At 37.5% G+C, this 23099-nt stretch overlaps 2 protein-coding genes across 9 annotated transcripts in view; one reads left to right on the top strand and one right to left on the bottom strand.

The window, feature by feature from the left end:
• The window catches only part of LOC139963223 (receptor-type tyrosine-protein phosphatase H-like), a 64732-nt gene extending 59915 nt beyond the window's left edge, over positions 1-4817 (top strand). For all 7 annotated transcript variants that reach the window (XM_071964338.1, XM_071964167.1, XM_071964253.1 and 4 more), the window contains one exon: positions 1569-4817. In XM_071964338.1, the coding sequence (XP_071820439.1) occupies positions 1569-1685 (117 nt within the window). In that variant the 3' untranslated portion in view covers positions 1686-4817. The remainder of the gene's footprint in view (positions 1-1568) is intronic.
• Positions 4818-7272: 2455 nt separating this feature from the next.
• On the bottom strand, positions 7273-21006 carry LOC139963604 (uncharacterized). Of its 2 annotated transcripts, XM_071964588.1 has the most exons (7): positions 20743-21006; positions 18996-20097; positions 18238-18463; positions 15756-17115; positions 13921-13989; positions 10545-10794; positions 7273-9996 (listed from the first exon to the last, which is right to left on the bottom strand). In XM_071964588.1, the coding sequence occupies exons 2-7, from the start codon at positions 20019-20021 to the stop codon at positions 9772-9774; spliced, it is 3156 nt and encodes a 1051-aa protein (XP_071820689.1). In that variant the 5' UTR covers positions 20022-20097; positions 20743-21006; the 3' UTR covers positions 7273-9771. The 2 variants fall into 2 exon arrangements, with proteins under 2 accessions (XP_071820689.1, XP_071820752.1); XM_071964651.1 differs by lacking the exon at positions 13921-13989 and having other exon boundaries at positions 20743-21004.
• Between the last annotated feature and the right edge of the window lie 2093 nt (positions 21007-23099).

Genomic DNA, 23099 nt, shown 5'->3' with positions numbered 1-23099 from the left:
AATTTCCACTCAAATGGAAGCATCTTTTACATAGCGGAGCGTCAATAGGTCCGTACGGTACAATATAATGTAGAACATGCAAGCAGCTTGGCGATTCCGTAATACAATTTGATCGCAAGATACCGTAAACTGAACAGAAGAATAGACCTAAAAGATGCCTCATGCGTGATATGTGACGGGAAAATGGCTTACGTTACTGTCAACGAATTACCAAAAAGACACTAAACATAATCGAACAACTACGAGAAGACGCTGACCCGAATCGACCAGGGTAGCATATACATGACTAAGCTTCAGCTGAACATAGTACTTACTCGTTTTAATATCCAAAAGTATAAACACAGAAAAAGTATCCTTTCAATAAACAAAAATTGGCAGTGATTATCCAAATCCACGTTTCTCGTTCAATCCTGGGCGAAATACTACCGTGACTCTGTGTAATTCCATAGAGTTAGGTCTAGTTGAAACAGGCCGTGACCAGTTACATCCCACAATCACAAGACAGTCACTAACGAAATAAAACGTCCGATTGCTACATAGAACTGTTTTTATTCAACTCCTTGGACCATGCAGATGCCGAAATAAACATAACGGACAATATAACACAATGTATCACGAACTCACGATACTGGAATACAACAAAGGAAATAGATATATGCGATGAAATCCTATAGCATGACTATTTACACATGCTGTGAGCCATACATGTACCATGGAGCTATAGCTCCATGCATGTACTAACAATGCTACCCTATATGCACGGTATATACACGGTCATCTCTTACGGTAAATATTATACTGTCAATTGCGTGATATAATGTTACATGTAAGGACGTCCAGAGCTTGTTTACGGTCAATTTCACATTAGCTATGTCCGGCCATGGTCCGACACAGCTATCGACAGAATATAACTTTCGCAGAATGAGACATTTGCAGCTTACACGGAGGCAGGGTCATGCATGTGGACCCATGGGCATGAGATACTCCGGGTGCTGAAAATCTTTCCGCGTGGATCTCAAAAATTGATCCAAAGTCTGCGGCGTTTTACGTCGGTTCTTTTACTCGGAAATCTAAAATAGCTGATGCTTTTGTTGGATGAGGTATAACTGCAACCTCCCAACAACACAGAATTGTGGCATTTCGGGGGAAAAGGAGTAATATTGTTGATGTTTTTGGCAGCTCAAGTATACAACTTTACACACTAAAAGTATTGTTGTGAGTGAGGTATACAAACAGTGACGTCACATGGTCACCTGATGTCTTCAGAATGTTTCAGGAATGTCTGAAACAGGTTTCATAAAAAGCTGACTTTTCTTCCCATTTTTCACGTATTTAACGTCCGAAATTGGTAAAGTTAATTACAGCAATGTAATTGGAGTGAGTTAAGGATTACATACATGCAAAATGGTGGGATTTTATGTTCATCGAAAAGTCTCCATAGTTGGTCTTTAAATCCCTTTACCCCAATCGTATAACTATATACAGTCGGTTTAAATGAAGCCGTTTGGGATTAAATTTGCCGAAACGAAATCTTGCTAAATCGGTCGATATGTGATTGTATTTTTCAGATCCAATATGTTTACATACATCAATGCATAATGGCCCTCCTGGAAGGAGACGACGAAAATACGTACGAAAATTATAACGGAACAACAGATCCCTACTACAACGAGGCTCTGATATGAAAGACTATGCCGTAGATTTAAAAAATGTTATGATCACTGAAAATCAAATTCAAAATCACTGATCTTTAGTCCTGTCCGTCGAAAGCAGTCCCGTTACGAGCGAAGAGAAACGACACAAATTTACGGCGACAGGGTGTCACAGTTTGGATGCCAGTGGATGATATGTAACATCACGAAGCATCTGCCTCGGTGGTCTGCAAATGATGCTGTGTCTCGTTACGAATGACAAACGGTCCGATCCATTTAGCTGTTGTCATGAGAATTTTTAACCTTCATTTATGCAAAGTTACTCTAGAAGGCAAGAGTACTAAACCAGTACTAAACTTAATTTTCATTATGTCTCTTTTTTTTCAAAATTTGTTTGAATTTTTTTTTATACAGCATTTCTTTCAATCACATGTGTGCCTTGATTTTAAGATAGAAAAGTTCCATGTTTGATTTTGTTGTTTTGTTTTGTTACAAACCTACGGCTTTCTCGTAGACCTGTACGAACATGAAATAGCGATTGTGACGACTTCCGGGAAATACGTCGTCCACAATGTTACTTTGGAATGTAGATCTAAGCATTCCAGGACAATCTGTACTAAAATATTTCGACGATTCAGTCGATGCATCGACAACTTAAAAACAATTTTTTTTATTCTTTCATAGCCAACTCGAATCTTAAGAAAGCAACTCCTTGATAATTGATTTGTCTTTGTAATTTCTTCATTTTGTCTTTGAAAAGTTTCCAAATTTGAGTTAAAATGTTGAATTGGAAGCCACCCCACGTGTAAGTTGTAATCCATAAGCCCTTGCTGGTTTCTCCCACATTTGTGGTCGCTTAAGTGTGGTAAAAATAACTGCTGATGATTATTATTATGATGATTATTAATGTGTTCAATCTATGAACAGTATTGGTAAATTGTGCCTTGAGAGGGTTACCAATTGCTAAATTGATTTATCTAATAGTTCCATATCCTTCAAATGTATCTCCTTTGTGAAAATGTTGGCTCAAGCTTCGTTGAGTATGATGCTAAAACCTAAAAGGAACTTTGCAAATAGGTTCAGAATGAAATGATTACATGAAATATACATTTAAAACAAAAAATAACCTTTTGTAAAATTATAAGCATTATTTAGTGTACATTTAATAGAGAGTATTCAAATGTGTTGTTAATTACTATGTATCATTGAAAAAATGTAGCATTTTTCATTTTTATAATTGGATGCTGAGTTGAGTGTGAATGCTGCTGGGGTCTGTTAATTCCCTACAGCCAAAAAAGCAGATTGGTGCGTCATTACAAGGTGCGCTTACACATACTAGTAGTAGTAATGGTGCCATTAACCCTTTGTTGATGCTTACTGGTTCCTCCGATTCTTCGTTCTGTTTTTTTGTTATCATTTTCTTTCCCGTTTTTATATCATAGAATACTTTATATAGACAATAGCCATCATTTTTTTATCTAAGGTGGTGAACAAAAACAGTATCATATTTCAACAATTAGTAACATATCAATTATCTTTAATTTTTTAACAAGTTTGCACATAATTATTGTATAAAAGGAATTCTGTAACTTGTATCCATATAAAATTGTAATAATGTGTGATAAAATCATTCAATTTTAGTGTCACTAACAATAAATTGTCATTGATGTTGTTATTGGTCCATATGATAGAACCTTATTCTGTTTACCACACTCGTAACCAAGCATTTGAATCACGATAAATCTAGGTCATATTTTTTAGTTTGTAAGATATTATAATCATGCATTAAATAACCTTAAATCATAACAAAATTTCAAAATTGTGTTCAAAGGGAGTTTTGCTGCGGTAACATCTGTCCCAAGTCCAAACATTGTCGTTCCAGCGAACCATGGTAGATTTAGCGTAGTAACAATGGTTACATCAGTTACTATGGTAACAGTGATTCACCATGGTAGACTGTACATATGTTCTATCATAACATTTTACAACTGTCAACCAGTTCATCTTTGTCAGATTTCATACTAACAAGAATATTCTTTGTGGTGCTAATTATCCAATTTGAATCCACCTATCAAATTAGTCATTAGCATATGATATGCATATATACTGAAATGTTAATTTTATCTCATAGACTTATATTCTAATATATCAAGAGGTTATATATATCATAGTAATAAATCTCCCATTTCATTTGATTTGACACTTTGTGTGTTTAGGCCACGTACCCTTAATCCATGCCAAGGATCTTTTTTACTTTAGACTGACGTTGTTTGAGGTACTTAACGTTCTTTTTTCCTTTGATCCGTTCATAGAGAACACCGAGCCCTCTGGTGGAATATATTTGATTGTGCCATTCTACATATCTGTACCTGGTAGTTAAACATCTTAGGCTAGTATTCAAACTATGGAATAGGGTTATAATTCAACATAGCATTGCTGAAATGTAAACCTGAAACTGTGACATCTCTACAACTGTTATTACATCTGGGGTACATCGTACTTGGTATGTAGAGCAAGCCTAATTCCATGCCAAGGACCTTTTTCCTCAAGGTTGGATGTCATTTTAGGTATTAATCTAACATTAAGTACTTGAAAGTGCAGGCATTCTATATAGAACAAAAAAATGCACTATTGTCTCTATGGTAGTATAGGAGGCTAGGCTGTTACATGCTCTGTGTAGTTTGTTAGTTTTAACTGCCATGACAGCTTTTATGCTTGTTTTTCTTTTTTGTACATAGCAACGACAACTCTTTTTAATCATACCCAGATCTTTATGGCATGGATTAGTGCAGGCTTGTGTTAAAAGCTGCATTTTTCATATGATTGGCCACAATGTGGTAGCACCCAAACTTGATAGTTTGCAGGAAATAATATAAGTGAAAGTGCAGGCATTGTATGTAGAACAAAAACTGCACTATTGCCTGTATGGTAGTACAGTAGGCTAGGCTTTTACATACTCTGTGCAGTCTGTTAGTTTAAGGCCAATGACAGCTTTTATGTTTGTTTTTCCTACATAGCAACAACAACTCTGTTTTATCTTACCCAGATCTTTATGGCATGGATTAGTGCAGGCTTGTGTTTAAAGCTGCATTTTTCATATGATTGGCCACAATGTAGTAGCACCCATACTTGATAGTGTACAGGAAATAATGTATAGCAAATTTTTGAAATTTTCAAAAGTTGCAAATGAAAGGCATTGCATGAAAGGAATTGGAGCACAAAATGTTCTGCATTAAATCAATGACATTGGAAGCCAGGTCAGGCTGGCTGGGGTACTGTTATGTCACCATGCACTCCTATGGATGTCTTCATCTTTTATCAGTTGTCATGAAATTGAATATACATTATTTTTCATCCCAGATTTCCCCACCCCAGTTGGTCTGCTCAGTAACCATGACCACCAATGATTCACTAGTCTACTCTTGTATCAGTTACTTGGCCTTGCCTATGCTGATATACATTCAACTTCATTTATTTGATCTGTGATTTTCTCAGGCCTGCATGTAAAAATTTACTCAACTCTTTACTTAGTAGAACTGCAAACCGGTTGTAACCGTAGCCTACCTTTGTGTGATACATTCAGAGTTATGCGGTGAATGTGGAAATATTGACCTTGTCAGACATGCGGCGAAAGTGTCCATTAGCAGCTATAGCTTGCATCCAAAAACCCGCCATTTGTACTGAACGGCAGGTTTTTTCAGTTGGTTAGCTGAGTGATCAGTCCCATCTTTTCGCACCCAGTTGAGCTGCCTATCCACCTATTATGCAACTCATCACACAGCTAGAAGCCAAATCACTATCAGATCGAGGCAGACATGGCAAGGTGTGAACAAATCAACTCTTCCAAACTCACTAATCCCAGTCTGTTTGCAGGAGAGATAAAGTTTCAGAAACTTGAGATCAAGAAAGCTGAAAAATGCAACCTATGGTTAATGGACTAATTCTCGTCATGGAATACAAATGCCACAAAACAATGCATATTATTAGCTTTCATTAAAGCAAGAGATGTCTCTGCTGATAATAAATACCTCAACAAATTTGTAAGTTTATCTACCTTCCTTAGATTGCATGATGTGTAGAAAAAAACAGCCATTAAATTTGGTTATGATGGACACAAGTGATTTTCAATCAAAAAATGTTAAGTATCAAAATTACATTGTTTTTTCCTTCTTTGTTTTCTCGGTCCAAATGGCTTTCAATTTATTTTCTTAACATTCTTAAAACTGATTCTTTCCAAATTAAGTCCAAATTAACAACTAATTCCAAGTATTTTCAATGATCCTAATTTCCAAGTATTATGAACTGATTTTATGTTATTCACTTTAAGATTTTGACTTTTTTTTTCTTTTCCAATATGTCGATACATATATTCAACAGGGCTGGTACACCTGAGAGGTCCCAGTTATAATAATATTAAGACACAAATGTCCTTGAATAATGGTCTAGATAATCTATTATGGTCCTTTAACAATAGTTTTATGTACTTAAGTAATGGAGTCGATCAGATTAGCAGATGGTATCCAGCAATCCACAAGCCCTTGCAGCATTGGGCAGGCTGTCAAGCATGGTGGAAGGCAACAGCAGATGTCATTCCCACATGTGCAACCAACACACCCTGGAGAAAATATTCACAAAAAGCTAGTAGTAGGTAGAATGTGCAAGTAGGTGTAAAACTTCGGTGTTAACTTAGGTGTGTAAAACTTGGAGTTAATATTCGTCCAATAAACGACTGTGATATGAAATAATCTGTCCGTAAGAAATTGCAGGGTCGATAGTATACAAAATATAACAGACTCTAGAAATTATTTGTCATTATTTATTTTTTTCACCATACGGTCACTAATCATGCACACTGAACGACAACAAGAATACAACGTTTAATAGAAATAGATGCTCTGAAAGACAATCGTGATGGACTATTTACTCGTTATGTCAAAACAAAGATGATTTTAATTACTTGACAGTGATTTTTACAGGATATAATTTTATTCTTGTTGTTATTGTTATTGTTGTAATATTTGAAATGTTTTGATCTGCGTGTATCAAGAACAGAAACACAATTACAGTGTTAGGAAAGAAAATGGTGTTGGTTCCAGGGTTATAATCTTGTTATAATCATAAGTTAACTATACATACAAATCTACATCTCATGTTTAAAAATTCACACTATTTCACAACTTATTATCAATTTGTTAGCTGAAACAGGCTTTAATAATTAACATTACTAAGAATATATGTTATTAATTATATATTTGTGATACTGTACTTAATATACTTTTAAAATTGAAGTTAATCAAGTATTTTTAAACAATCTTTAAAGTTTTATGTACAACAAATAGTAGCTTATGTACAACAATTGTAGCTATATGTACAGACTCAAAAATGAGAAAGGAATGTTTTTGCATTCATCAAGGTGTAAAATTCATCAGTATTTCCTGATACATAAATAACGCTAAGAAAACTATTCCATCGTTTAGATTGAAAGATTCGCATTTAATATAATTCTAATATCTGGAATAATCTTTCCAAGAAACTGATAAATGTAAACCCCTCCTGTATCACCGTCCTGTAATTTTCACAATTTCTGATTTGGATTAAAAGGTTGATAACTCGGCAATCACGAGTGACCAGATGGAAATACTCGCATAAAGCTAAATTTTAGTTACATAGAGGGATGATGCACAATATGATGAGCTTGGTCAGATTGACTCAAACTTACAGGGATGAGCCTGGGGTGAAAAACAAATCACAGAATTTTGCCAAAATTGCGGTATAGGCTCCAGTTTGCATATGCTACAGTGTGTTAGGATAATAGTTTTTGTCCCCGAGGTAAAAGAAATCACGGATATTCCGCGAATTCGCGGAAAAAGCTCATGCTTGAACTTAGCACTGATGCGAAATAGAGCTTCTTTCTTCTTAGTTTTACAACCAACAAGACAAAAAAGTGTAATTTATCAAAATAATCTAATATCTCTGTGAGCTTCAATTGGCGCTACACGTCTTTAATATCGTTATGTATGATCGGCTTTAAAGATGGTTGGTCTCAAGCCAACCGTTTAACCTTTTCCTTTTTTTACCATTTTTGCTTCACCTCTCAGAAACTACCCTGACGACAATCATACCAATCATAGACCAAGATTTGGACCTGAGTTACGATGCTATGCTTATGTAGGATGGAAATATGCAAAATATACTTGTCTTGTATTTATTGTACAAGTTATTAAAGCATTAAATACTCTTATTAAAAGTATAAAGTACCTTTATAGACCTAACTATATATAGAAATATATAATTACCAAATTTCAGACTGTTGTATGTAACCATGATAAAGGACATTTTTTAATCCCATTTTGCTCCACCTCTGTTTAACATGTATTCAGTTCAGCTTATTTTGTCCTATTTTGTTATTTTTCAAAAAGACAAAATTTTGTTTTTTATTTTTGTTTCTACATTTTATTTACATGGATAAATAGTTATTTTCTTATCTTACCTACATCATGATGTTGCAAATTTTTTTTTAAACATTGGATTTATTAACAAAGAAAAAATTACAGATATTACCATCTCACATAATAATATTATCATTTGTACTAACCGATAACGGTTTTGGACAGAATATATATGCGCGAAGTTGTACTTTCTGAAATTTTTAATATCTAAGAATTAATGTTAAAATTAAAAACGAAACACTGTACATTCATTCATTGCAACAAAGATTTACAAGAAAATTTGGAATAAAAACACAAAATAGCACATTAATATTTGACTATGTTTTGAGTTGTCTTTGTGTTTTAATACAACATACTCAATTTAACACCCTACCTCTTGATAAAAACAGGAAAAGATTTTGTAAAAGGTGGAGTAAATTGTCCACAAGGAGAGCCATAGGCAACCATTTTGTTGCAATCTTCCTTTGCCATCAGTGCTGGTGGTTAAGCACTGGGTATAATTTAATAATTTAATCAAATAAACTAACTATATGCAAAATTATCAACTGCACAGATTTATGGCACTTTTTCTACTCACATTTTGTTTTCTTCAAGATTTTGTGAAAAATTATGAAAGCTCAAAGTGCTTTGAAAGATAAAAAACATTAAATCATTTTCCTTATCATCAAATTACACACAGCTCTGGCAATCTTCCGTCTGTCTGTTTGTATCGACATACAGTATAAATGCTCAGTGGTGAAGCCATCCTGATTGTCGGGACCAACAGGCACTCGGTCCTACGGACAACCAATACCCTAAGGTCCACCAGTAGCGGGAGAGGGGTGGGAACATTCTAGACATGTTCACATAATTTGACTAATTGGACTTGACATTTAAAAATGACAACTTGGGGTTTTCTCAATATTTGGGTGACCCAGGGCCCAAATCTGGGCCTGTGACAGATTTCAATCTGGTTCAGAAAAAAAAGGGGGAAGGGGGGGGGGGCCGAAAATGTTGCACTACTTGGGTATGAGGTTCAGTATGGCATTAGGCTTTAGCATCCTACTGCCCTACCCTGCAAATTGCTCAATCTAGATTTTGGTGTTCTCTGGCTCTTTGCTCCAAGCCAATATTTTCTCTATGGCCATTGCAGAAACTTAAATTGAGACCCCAACCCCCCCCCCCCCTCCCCAGCTGTGTATAGTTTTGTAACATATGCTACTTGACCACAACAGCGTTAAAGAACTTTAGACTCTCCAGATATGATATCCGAAGGACTAGGATTTTATCTTGCTATGGACTAGGACTTTATCTTGGCATCAAAATTCCACCATTTTGCAAAATGGACCTGCAGAGTCCAGATCCAGACTACCACAAAGATTTCAAACATGACATCAAGATTGTTTCCCATTCTCAGTATCTGTGCCCATACTGTAGATACTTGCAATTATACATAGTATAGTATATAGCTAATATATTTCTAGTATCTAGTATATCTAGTAATATCTAGTAATATCTAGCATATATCTAATACATAGTATAGTATTGTGTATAAACTGGCATGAGCTGAATACGGCCTAATTATCTACTGTACCAACCGACCTATACTAGACACTTACTACACCCAGCGTACGTTATAACGGGAGAAGAGAGATCAGCGTCCATGCATTACCTTTCAAAGTTGGCAGACTTTACGGTAATACCTGAGATCTATATTCCTGAAGTTTCTGAGAGTGTACAGCTATTCTGAGATCTTTCTTTTCCTGGTTAAAAGCCTCTTTCTGATGGTATTGATTAATTCGTTGAATCTGAGCATTCCTCATCTGCTCGTCTCTGGCCACTTGCTGCTGTCTCTGCTCAGCCAGAGTGGAGCTGTGTCTCTGGGACCGGTCATTGTTCTGCTGTTCCTTCATTTCCTGTTCGTACAGCAGGAGAAGAAGAGATAAAAATATGCGATGTTTAAGCGACAAGAGCAACAACTTTACCGTGCCCAATAACCAAATATGGCTTACAAATAATTCTGAATATTGGAAATTTTCTCCAAAACAGCTGGCTACAATGTACAGTCACAACAACTTCACCTTCAATCATAAATTCTCTTATGACAGCCGTTAGCTCATGAGTTAGCCCTAATCCAACTTTCATACATTATCCATCAACGATTTACAAACTTTAACAGAAGTATGCTAGAAATTATATGTACTAACAAAACGAATTATGATTTGTCACATAAAACTCCAACATGACACCTTTAACCTTTGATACCACGTTGGTTAATAGTTTACATTATGGTCCAATCTCTTAGAAAACTGGTTGAATTTTTCAACACATTGTAGTATCCTGGTGAGCATTTCAACTGTCCAACAAAATTCAGTCAGATGGGACCACTCTCATTATTTTTTTCTACCTCACAACGGAACACAAGAGAAGACTAAATTGTCGACCAGTCGTGGAAGACCCTTACCTGTCTCCTGTTTCGTGCTGCCTCAATCTCTTGATTCCTCTGGGTTTGCAACTCTGCTCTCTTACTCCGCCTCTGGGTCAATGCCTCCATCCTCATCACCTCCTTGTTTCTCCCCTGCTGTTCCCTGCTCGCTTCTTTGTTTCGGATGCTGGCACTCACCGCTCGTTTGGCCTTGTTCGTCATCTGTACCTGTTTCTCACTCATGGCTTGTCGATGAGCTTCACGCTGGATTACATCTGCTGTGAATTTCCTTTCGATTTTGAATTAAAAAGAAGAAAAAGACGATGGGCATCGTTCTCAAAGCTGCATCTGTGATTGTTAAGGAGAACTTGTGAATTCCGATTCAGAGCCTCCCTAATCCCACCCACATAACCCTTCCCTAATCCCACCCACATAGCCCTTCCCTCATCCCACCCACATAGCCCTTCCCTCATCCCTAATCCCACCCACAGGGCCCTTCCCTCATTCCACCCACATAGCCCTTCTCTCATTCCACCCACATAGCCTTCTCTCATCCCACCCGTGGCCTCCTCCACTTCCCTCTGGAAAAAGGTGCGAGCATGTATAAAAAAGGTAAAGTGCTATTCTGAATGCAAATGATCGGTTTGATGAACAGTACCTGAAAACTTTGAACAGAAACAATATATATATATCGATGGTGACCTTGAAATCCAATGCAAGAGAATTTGCATATCACTTAATTCTGGTGTGTCATACTGTATGTTGCCAACCAAGGGTTGTGAAGAGGTCACATCGGTGGGACTACATATATTCGATAGATCAACAGGAGTGTATACAATTATAAACTGTACGAACAGTGGCAACGCATTTTCTAATGTTCTACAGTAGGGCATTAAATGCATCATCAGTAAGGGTAAAACAAAACAGTCTGAAGAAAGGTAATACGAACATAATGAGTTAATAAAAATGACTGAAACCAACTAAAGCATGCCATGGGTTATGTAAATATGTAAATACAGTAGAATTGTTTCCTCTTCCTCCTCCTCCACTCCCCCTGACCTCCACTAACCCCCCCCCCCCCAACCAGCCTGTTTTTCTATTCTTTTTTTTTGCAAAAACACCAAGTTAGAGCAGCCAGCTTAATTATGCAGTAGCAATAAAGAAAGTCAATCTATTATTGTTTTAGTTTGTTGCTGTTGAGGTTTAGTTTGAATAAATTTGTAATCATGACCAGTATTGAAGTGTTCAGTGCATGTAAACAAGACCAGACCGAAGAAAGTATTAATGAACATGCTGTATTATAAATGAGTGATACCAACATACTCTTAGCATGCTATGAGTTAAAAATAAATCTCAAAATACTATAACTGTTTGCTCCTGTCGCCGCCCCCCCCCCCCCACCCCACCCAGCATCCACCCCTCTTTTTTTTTACAAACAACACCAAGTTAGAGCTGTCAGGCTTAATATTCAGTCAAGACAAAAAGTTTAGGTTACTTTGACTTATCCTGTTGAACCCGGCAACTCTGCCAATTTGTAATCTGTTGATTAAATTTCAAGGCCTGCATGAACAAGTAGGACTAAAATTGGGATTCATATTATCTAGTAAGTTTTGTTTTTCTTTGTTTACTTTCTGTTGAATTCCTCCATTCATTGTTCTTTTTCTGTATCTTTCTGATCAGTTTTTAGGAAGTAAAACTCTTCTACAAGCCCCTGCTTTTGTTTTAATTTTTACTTCCTTTAGTTCCCTCTACTTAATTACTGTTCATGTTATTTTTTTTACTTTTGTGCAACTTATACTATTTAATGACATTGTAGAAAAACAACAAAATGAGATGCAGCAATCTACAAGATTCTCTATCATGGACATGAAAGAAATGTAAACCAAATTTATGGCTTGCAGTCAGGACTGCAAGCCATAGTTTGTGAGGTTGAAAAGCATTGATATTTACAGATGCCACTAGTTGTAGCTGTTGTTCTGACAAAGAGACCTCACTTTATAACTGTCAGACCTAAGTAGTAACAAAACCAACAACAACAATAATAATTTTATAATAATCTAAAATAATATCCGATCTACAGTTGTCCAGGTTTGAGTTTGAATTCTGCGACTCACATCACATTTTTCCTTCTCACCAATTTATGTTCTGCAATGTTGAATGTCACTCAGGTAATGTTTTGATAAGTACTTTAAGTAAGTGCTGTTATAAAAAGCAGCCTATTATATTTAGACAATAAACCAGACTTGATACTCAACTGTGAAAGTGAAAACAACAAGGAGCATTGAAAAAAAATAATCTAAATGATACACAAAGAATGTAGCAGAGATCTACAATACAAAAGTAACAACGCAAAATTAAAAATAGATGCACTTTTGGAAAGCTGTTATGTAGGAAGGATATGACTCTGGTGGGAAACAGATGGTCACAAATAAATATAGAGGCAATATGCAAACGAAGCATAATTTGAAATAACGATTGAGTGTCATTGAAAGTAAAAGGAGTTTCAACATTCAAGATGCAAAGTCATCAAATCGACATTACTGTATACGACTGACCATATTAACCTCTTTATGATCATGATGATAGTTTGATGACCCAACAGTGCAAGCATGCTATTTCTGAGGGAGTTATATATTATACCCAGTTACTATCACCCATTACTGAGTAATTAAATTCTAAAATGTTAACACCGAAACACAACATAACTTTTAAATCATTCCAAAAATTTCTTAGAAAATTCTCTTGGGCTGCTAACTTTTTTTTAGCCCATGAACTATCACATAAACTTGGCACTAGAATGACTTTCCATGAGTTTCAGTACATTATGAAATTCATCTCAAAATATTTACTTTATTCCGGAAAGGTTTATGTCAACATGAATCTTTCAAAGTAACAATTTGTGTCAAATTTTCTAAAGCTGAATCCCACTTGAATGCAGTCCATTTTTCAAGGTCATTTGAAAACAAAGAACAAGTTGTCAGCAATTACAAATTTATATGTAATTGCGTGAGTCTCTTTGTGAGAAAATGTCAATTAAGAATGTCTAACAAAAGTGCCCTGCTCAACGGGGATTGGCAAGTATTTTAGTCTCTTAGTCTGGTTGAAAATTAAGTTACGTTAGTTTCATAATTTAGTGCATGCATATCATCTGATAAAAATTTGCCAGATGCAAAATGTTGATCAATTATATACTAGTTAGTACATACTAGTACTGCGGCAGTACAGTGTTTCTTCACTACAGAAAAAGGAAGGAAAATAAGCCAACTCACAAAAAGATCTACCACCAAAAGACATATTTAACAGAAAAAAATAAAATAAATGAATACAGAAACTAGATGAAAGGAGCGTTGTTAATTTGCATGCATGGTGTCAACACTACATATATCTGATTACACTACGTATAAAGTCTTCTTACCACACTTGGCAATCTATAGGGCCAATTTTAATGCCAGCAACATCAGTATGATATTTAACTGTCACAGATCTGGGAAAGATGGTGAAAATTTAACCATATACTACAGAACATGAATGACCCTGATGTATTTACAGTAAAAACATGTACATGCATGCACAGTTCCTTAATTTAAGGCCAAACATCATACCAGGGAGATTTTATCTATAAATCTATTATCTCTCAATTTCGTTCATCCTGTGTGTCCTTTTTTTTGGGTCTTTTTCTAAGAGAGATGTTATCGAAGGATCGTTTTGATTTGAGGAAGATGAAGAATTATCCTGGGATAGTGTGGTAGTATCAAGCTCAGATCATAGCATGACGAGAAAATTAATATAAATCAAAACGTCATCTGGCTGTATAAAGCCATTCATTACTTTCTTTGAATTGCTTTTGCGCATACAGTACAGTTCTACAAAAGTTTGCACACAAACTTTTGCAATGTTTAAATTCATGTGATGCATGTCTTTGTAATGCATCGAACTACAAAAATATGCCGAGTGACAGCTTAGGTCTATGACGTCATGATCACTAAAGAAAACTAAAGCAGCCAGGCGAACTATGTAAATGGTGTATAACCAAATAATTATCTTTGGAGTCAATAGGGCAGTTTGATGGGGTCTGGCAAAGACGTATTGAGATGGTTTCAGTTACGACATTTAAATGGTATGTTTTAGACGGTTGGGAAAACCGGCTTCTGCCTTTGAACTTGTCAAGCTGCTGAGACACTTGGGAGAAGCGAAGGGATAGATTGATGTAGGTGAGAACTGATGATTCACAAAATTTAGTTTAATTCATTCATACTCTCATGATTGTGGTTAGTTCAATCAAAGGTTGAGGGGAATGTGTTAGTAGGCAAGTACATTAATAAATGGTGGCCACAACAAGTGCAAACACTATCATATTTTCCTTGTTTTCATGGGTTTTTAAGCACTATTGATTGGAAGATAAGTTACCTATTCCATATAATGAACAGAAGATAAGCTACTTATTTCACGTAATGAACCAAAGATAGTTACCTATTCTGTTTGATGAACCAAAGATAAGCTACCTATATCACGTAATGAACGAAAGATAGTTACCAATTCCACATATTGAACCAAAGATAAGTTACCTACATCACATAATGAACGAAAGATAGTTACTTATTCCAAATAATGAACCAAAGAAAGTTACCATTTCACATCATGAACAAAAGATATAAGCTACCGTACCTATTCCACGTAATGAACCAAAGATATATAGTTACTTATTCCTCATAATGAACCTAAGATAAGCTACCGTACCTATTCCACCTAATGGACTGAAGATAGTTACCTATTCTGTATTATGAACCAAAGATAGTTTAATACCTATTCTTTATAATGAACCACATATAGTTACCTATTCTGCAAAATGAACCAAAACAGTTACCTCTTCCACATAATGAGTCTAAGACAATACCTATTCCACATAACAAGTCAACATGATAGTTACCTAGTCTGCACATTGTACCGAAGATAGTTACCTATTCCACATAACAAATCTATGATAGTTACCTAGTCTACATAATGAACCGTAGACAGTTACCTATTCCACATAACGAGACTACTTTAGTTACGTGTGTATTTCTACATAATGAACCAAAGACAGTTACGTATTCCACATTCTATAACGAGTCTCAGATAGTTACCTAGTCTGCGCATTGAACCCAAGATGTTACCTATTCCACATAACAGGTCTATTTTTAATAGTTACCTAGTCTACATAATGAACCGAAGACAGTTACCTTGTCTGCATAATGAACCACAGATACTAACCTATTCCGCTCCTCCTTAGCTTCTTTCATTCTCAGTGCGTCGTATTCCTTGCCCTTCCATCGCGCCTCTCGTTTCATGGCATCGAGTCTGCGCCGATCCAGCATGGCCTTCTCCTGAGCCTCTCTGATCATATCTCTGGTGCCCACAGAGGCACTGACCGGTCTACCAGGGCCTTGAGGAACTTGTACATGCAGTGGTTGTTGGTGCTTCATCATCCACTCTAGCTGGGCCCTGTCACTCTTCATGGTATGGTCCACTTTGCCAAATGTGGACGACCTGTTTGTTGGACCGACAGGCTCGTAGACGTAATAAGCCGGGGTGACTTGTTCCTTACTCGAATTGAAGTATGACGGATGCGCCGTAGATGGTCTGGGTTGGTTCGTCGTAGCTTCTTTCCTAGTAGAAGGTTGATCGTAGGCCACCTTTGGCGGCAGCGGCTGCCTGTACAACCATTCTCTCTGGGCGTTATCTGTCTTCACCAGGTCTCGATCATTAAAATTGGTCGACTGCGACAAGGAACCTACGTAATCTATGGGTTCCACATACCTGGGCTGAGCTTTTGCCTCGACCGGGGCACTCAGAGATGTCTCCCGAAATGGACCGACCTTGACCTTGGACGACCTAGGCTGTGGTGTCTGCTTCCAATAATGCCACATAGGCTTTTCTTTGATTCTCCTCTCTAACCCCGGCGTACGTAAGAGTAGGGAATCGGTCATACTCCCAGCATCCACCAGAGATAGCGTCTGCACCCCTGCATCTATTAGCTGGTCCTCTTCGCATCCTGAATCAGATACAACTTCCTCTTCCAGCTCAGTTTTCTCCAAACAGACCCCGCTGTCTTCCTGACTCCCGGCTCTATCTTCGAAACAGACCTTCCTCTCCGTCGGTTCCTGGGATCTCCCTAAACTGGAACGAAACTTCAGGGAGTCCGAAAACTTGGGACTGCTGTTCTCCGAGAGTTGTTTCATGACCTTGTCGTGAAGTTCATCTTTGGTCATGTTCGTCCCCGGAATCAACGCATTCATCGCATCTCTGGTCACGACGCTCTGGTTCAGACCTTGGACGTGATACACGTACTGGTCGCGGCCGTGGCTGAAGGCCGGAACGTCACGTTGGTTACCTAATGAGGTTATAGCCTCAAATGTGGCATACGATGATTTGAGACCAGGTTGAAAAGATGAATGGGCAGGTGGATAATGAGGAGCTCGGTCCAGAAACTGACGAGCTGTTAGCGGCATCTGTATCTCCAATTTAATTCTCTCATAGAGGTCACCCGGAATCCAAACGGCTCTCTGCTTGGGTATTTTTTCTGTTTTACCATTAAACAGATTCACAATGAGATACTCTGTGTCAGCAGCGCCTGAAAAGAAATGACACAGAAAACGTCATGGGGTATCAGAATTCATCAGACAGTGTTTAACCTACATCAGGTCAGGAATAAGGACACATTTTGAAATCCAAATATGCTGAAAAGGATCATAAACTTGTCATATACAAGTTACAACCTGTCATCAATATCTGCAGAAAAAGTTTGTGAGGACAAAAATCGGGGATTGCGGTTGACGTTTACTCCTTTTATAAGAAAAATATCGAGTTTTTGCCCAATATACATTCTCTCCTGCACTGTCAGTAAAATAAATCCAACTTTGAAGGTCTAGATATTGAGACAATAGCATATCAACTGCAAAGGCAGGACTACAACTCCCTCAGTCAGGAGTTTGCCCCTCCCTCCCCCCCCCCCCCCTCTTCCTCCCTTCCAAAAATTCATGGAGCAAATTGAAAGTTTATGAATTTTGGTTTTCTGGAAATTATGGATGTTGAATTTATCTTTCCATTTGTGTACCAATTTGCCCATGTTACATTTTTTTCTATGTTATGATACGTGAATTAATATTCCCTGTACTACAAAGAACACTAGGTTTTTCTGTGATAAAGCATTTGCACAGTTTAATTGCACTACTGTAGTCGATAACTTGAACAAATCTTGTGAAAGAAGCCATTGGAAGCGATCGGCAGAATCTTTTAAGACCAGGCTGCTACTTAAAGCATACATCATTTATTTGTTTAGTTTTTTAGCAATGTTAACAACTACAGTAACTTTGAGAATGGTTTGCATTACAGTTGTTATAATTTATCCCTAACATTATGTATAACTATGTACAGTAGTTAGTTTCACATTGTGATGTAGCCTACAATAATACTTTGTTACAGGGTGATGTACACCATATGCATGATTGCTTGGCAGACAGGAAGGGTAATTGCCTGTCATTTATTGCAAGTAAACAGATCTATACTACAGCATAGGGGAAATAAATGGATTGGATATTTGATTGTGAGTAAACCAGTGATCGGACGTGGCAATTTTTTAGTGTAATCTATGGCGTAACTAACAATTGCATGCAAACAGTGTGTAAAATACTGTGCTACAGTATATATATATTTTTTGACCTTTTTTATATCCAATAAAGAGAGAAACACTTACACCCTGATGAGCGGCCTTCAATCCCCTCTAAAACGATTCCCGGCGCCATCCGGTAAGCCTCCTTCTCCCAGGGGGTTAAGACCTTGTCCCCAGGGGTTATTGTATGGCGCATAGCATCATTATAGGCAATTATATTGTATAGCCCTGTTTCCTGAGCTTGATGCTGCAGCTTAGGTCCCTTAGGGTCGCGGTCAAAAGTTATTAATACTGTTCGTTGAGGACAAACCTGAAATGAAAAAAAGAAATGAAAAATCACATTTTATCCCTTGATGTGCAGTAACTGGAATATGAAAACCAAATGTGATGTCTGAAATAGAACATTCTTTTCTAATTTTAGTTTATTAACCATAGCCCATAGATCCTTACTCAAGGAGAAAGTTATACTGGATATTCAATGGTCTAATTAGAAAAATTTTTGCTTGTCAGATAAAGGGAAGACCAGTTTATTCAATGTGAAAACAAGGTCAAACCTTCTAATATATTAACAGCAAAACTGTGTGACAACATACTTTGCTATTTAGAAGACTGTAAACAACTATCCATGTTTTTTGAGGGGAAATCATTTCAAACTTTCTTAAAGAATTAACACCAAAAGTTGTATATTTAAAAGTCACTCCATATGCAACTGTAATGTATATAACTATAAATGCACACATAACTTTACAGAGTTAAAACATTTTGAAGATCTTCAAGTTGTCTGTTCCTTGAATGATCTCTGTTCTGTTACTTAGATACTCATTTTACTTAAATATATTCACCTCTTCTGTTAGTGTCCCGGGACAGTAGTAACCATCACGGTCCCTCTTGGCGACAACTCTCATACCTTGTATGAGCCCTTTATCTGCTGCCAATGGACTAGAGTGTGCCACCAGCCTCTTCACCACTCTAGGGGGTCTGTAAGCCTCCCAGGTGGTTTCTGGATATTGCACAACCTTTGATGGTGCCATGTAGGTCATCGGTGCAGTATACAATTCTCCGTGCACCATCGGGTTGTGATCGATTGAAGTTCTCACACTGCAATATTTGACTGGCTTTGTTAGGTCGCCAGAGGAAGATTCCTGCACGAGTTCAGGTCGGTTGATTTCAGAATGGTCTTCTTTCAAAGTCGCCGATAAAACGGTAGGCAGCCCTAGTCCAGACGATATGGGAACCTGAGTTGTATAGACAGGGTTGTTAATGCGACGTCCAGCATGGTCTGCCTTGACCACCGCTGTGACTCTCTCCAGGTCACCCCTTTGGGACAGAGACATCAGGTGGAAAGTACCGGCAGTCTGAACGGCCAAACTTTCCAAGAAGTCATGAGCAGGAGTATCAGCAGAGGCACCCACCAGATAGATACAATGGATAGGTCGACCCTGACCTACTTTTGCAACTTCTCGAAGAATGATTTCAGGCCCCTGGTCTGGCAGTCCGTCTGTTACCAGGTAAATGGCTTCGCAGATTTTATCAGAGTATGCCACGACAAGAGCATCCAGAGTGTTGGTACCCGTGCTGCATTCCAAACTTCTTAACCACTCACCGGCTACTGTGACCGTCTGGGGGGTGCATTTGACCATTTGGTCCGCCCATGGGCTGACAGTGGAGTTAAACTGTACAATGTTGAACATGGTATCCTTTTCCTTGAATGACCTTGTTAGCAACGCTTCCAAAAGATGTTCTTTTACCACTGGTAAGAAGGAGTACATACTCCCAGAGGTATCGATAAGAAAAGTGACATTCTTTTCTTCTATGTTTCCAAAGATGGTTGGAGTCCCGGTATGAGGTTGCACTGGAATAGTTGCCATTGTTCTGTGATTCCTGAGCAGACTTGTTCTGATGTCAATCAAAATATTCAAGCGCTAGTAAATTTACCAGACAAGGCTAAAATTGAACAAAACACAAAAAGACATATTAAAATAATTTACGGTTCAATTTATTGTTACATTAAGCCAAACAAGTACTATCTGGTATTTGAAAAATTGTATTGTTAGGGATATTTTGTTATTAGGGGTAGAAAAATGCAACGGGTGTTTTAAACACATTTCCTATGCCTTGGTAACCTTGCACATTTTGTCACAACTCTGTTTTCTGGATTGTAAACAAAAGGGATGCAGTACATGCTTTTATTTGACTGCATTTTGTAGGCTGCAGTCCTAACTGGTATTAGCCTAACTGATGCTAACTACTGTATTGTACTTGCAAGTTGCAGGTAGTCCTAGTGTAAATAGGTTTAAAAATGCTTTGGAAAAGCACTGTAGGGTCTGATTTCTTATGTCTTTAGTTTTTTTTTTCTCTCCCATATGGTCCTACATTGTGCCTCCTGGTCTTTTTTTTTCTGCTAGTCTAAAACTATTCATAAACTTTATCATTTATGGGCTAACGACTAAGAGAAAGACTAGGGTTAACAATGTTCAGTAACACAAATGCATATGTAGGCTAGTTACACGAGGCTATATCATTTATACTAGTATATGATTTGTATCGTAATAAAACGCTACAATATTTTCCCTCTGAATATAGTCCTACCATCAAACGAGACTGTGGTCGACCTTCGGATCGGTCTACATACACTTATCTTAGCAGCGTAGATGAATAAAAAATCTCTCTTTTACTTTGATCCCGATGTTCTTGTAAGTTTGACTGATATTTCACAGTGCCTCACTGCTTGCTCTCGCTGGAATTCGCGACAGTGTACCATGAATGATATGTAACGTTTACACTATTGCTATGGCACCAAATGCAAGTGACCACAATATGGTGGTAGGATTTGCTGACCTATTCGATTTGCTAGTTTTTTATACTGTCTGACGCCCTTTACTATATATGGGCTCCACAACACTGCGCTATGTATATAGTGTCAAATCCACTACGATTACTTCCATAATTTTTAGTGTATGATATATTCCGTTGCTAAGCAACATATTCCTATTGTTTATTTACGAACCCGATTTTAAAAATATTGACTTTTCCGTGGCTTGAAGACATCTGTAGCCGATAGGAACTGTGAAATGCTTGCAGCAGAAACTGATACACTTTGCTCAAGTTCTGTGGCAAAAGAGGGAGGGAATGGGAGGGGGGGGGGGGTTGACCTTTTAGACGGAGATGTTGATGGGCTTAAAGTAGATCGTGAAGGTCATATTGGATCCATATTGTTTAAAAATGATACCAAACATTTAGTGAGTAAGAAACTAGATGTAAGTCTACACTGAGACATGTACTATATATCCTTATACGGAAATATACAGATGTGATGTCAAAGGATTCAAGTCGATATTTATGCGAGCCACAGAACCAAGTTATATCGAATCAGTGAACTGATCCAATTGCAAATCATCTGAAACAAAATTCAGTGAATGACAAATAAAATAAACATGAAACTTTGGTGTGTTTGTAGGCCGTGTGTATCAGGCGCGTAGCCAAGGGGGCGAAGGGTGCAGCCGCCCCCCCCCCCCCCTTGAGCATAATTTTGTTTTTTTTTACTGTTTTTATGATATCGCTAGTATTTTCAAAAGAGAAAATGCTAAGATTCAACTTACAAGGCCTGGGAAGTGCCTTTTCCAGCGATCTGGGAGGCATTATAAGCCAAAATTTTCTTGTACGCTTCGCGCCAATCATGGTGGCGCTACGCTTAGATAGTTTTCAATGCCGAATCTACAGTTTCGCCCCTCCCTTGGCAAATTCCTGGCTACGCGCCTGGTGTAAATATACTTTAGATGTGCATGGGATATCTCAATATACATATGAACTATGGGCATGTATAGTACGTGAAGGCTTTCTCATCTTCTAGTTCCCATACAGTATAATGCAATATGTCGTTTTTGTTGTTGTGGGTGGCTGCATGTGTGTGTATGTGTTGAGTTCTCGTGCCCGTGCGCGCCCTGCAGACTGCTGGGCATAAACATTAATTGGTTAATTTATTAATTAATTTATGCTAATAGTTCAACAAAACTGATCAAACAAAGTGAAGAGTATTTACTGCGAGGACTTGGATTATCACATATATTTTTCGTTTCACTGCTCCCGGATTATTCTCTCACTTTATATGAGAACAAAACAGTATATATAAGTTGAAAGGAAATATAAAGCTAGGCTTCATAGGCAGTAGAGTAAACTTCCTTGGTGACTTTTATTTACAGAGAATTTGAAGTAGCCTACATATATGCATTTGTCCAAAGGTCTTGACACTTTGAGCACTTCGACTGAAATTTTGTATATGATTTCATTTCTATTCAATTGAATCAAAACGTAAATAGCAAAATGTTTTAAATATAAGAAGCAGGTGATTATTATTCACATTCCCTCCCCACCCTCCGTCGTGACAAATATATGCCCCCTACCCCCTCCCCCTCCCATCTGTCAGCTACAAACATGACCAATTCCATTCTGACTTTGTTTTCTATTGGCTTATCAACTAGCCTTTATCGTTCTTTTTCTTTACCAAACAGAGAAATTGCCTAATTTATGCACATCAGTGATCGCACACGATCATCCAATATCAGGTGTGCAGGGTCTAGGAGTTTCATATCCGGGGAGTTTTGGATACGTCTATCCTCAGAAAAAAAATCAAAGTTTACACGTGAAACGGTGAATCCTCAGGCGTATTAAGGATACTAAATTAGGACTACATAGTTAGGTTTCACGATGGATGAGTGTTGGGGTTGAAAGGAGTGGTGTACAACCCCCCCCCCCCCACACACACACACACCCTCCGCCCTGTATAAACGGTAAGTGGTGATATACCTAATGTAAGGAGGTTATACCGTGTAGAGACTGACGTCACATGAAGAGAAGATATTTAAATGCACTTTTTGAGTAAACATTGATTCATTTTCCGAAATTATTCGATATTAGAACCATCAATATATTTCATTAGCTCGGTTAAT

This window comes from Apostichopus japonicus, chromosome 1, assembly GCF_037975245.1.
Source record: "Apostichopus japonicus isolate 1M-3 chromosome 1, ASM3797524v1, whole genome shotgun sequence".
NCBI classification, from domain to species: domain Eukaryota; kingdom Metazoa; phylum Echinodermata; class Holothuroidea; order Aspidochirotida; family Stichopodidae; genus Apostichopus; species Apostichopus japonicus.
The sequence above is the reverse complement of the archived record's forward strand: the minus strand, read 5'-3'. Positions and strand labels throughout refer to the sequence as shown.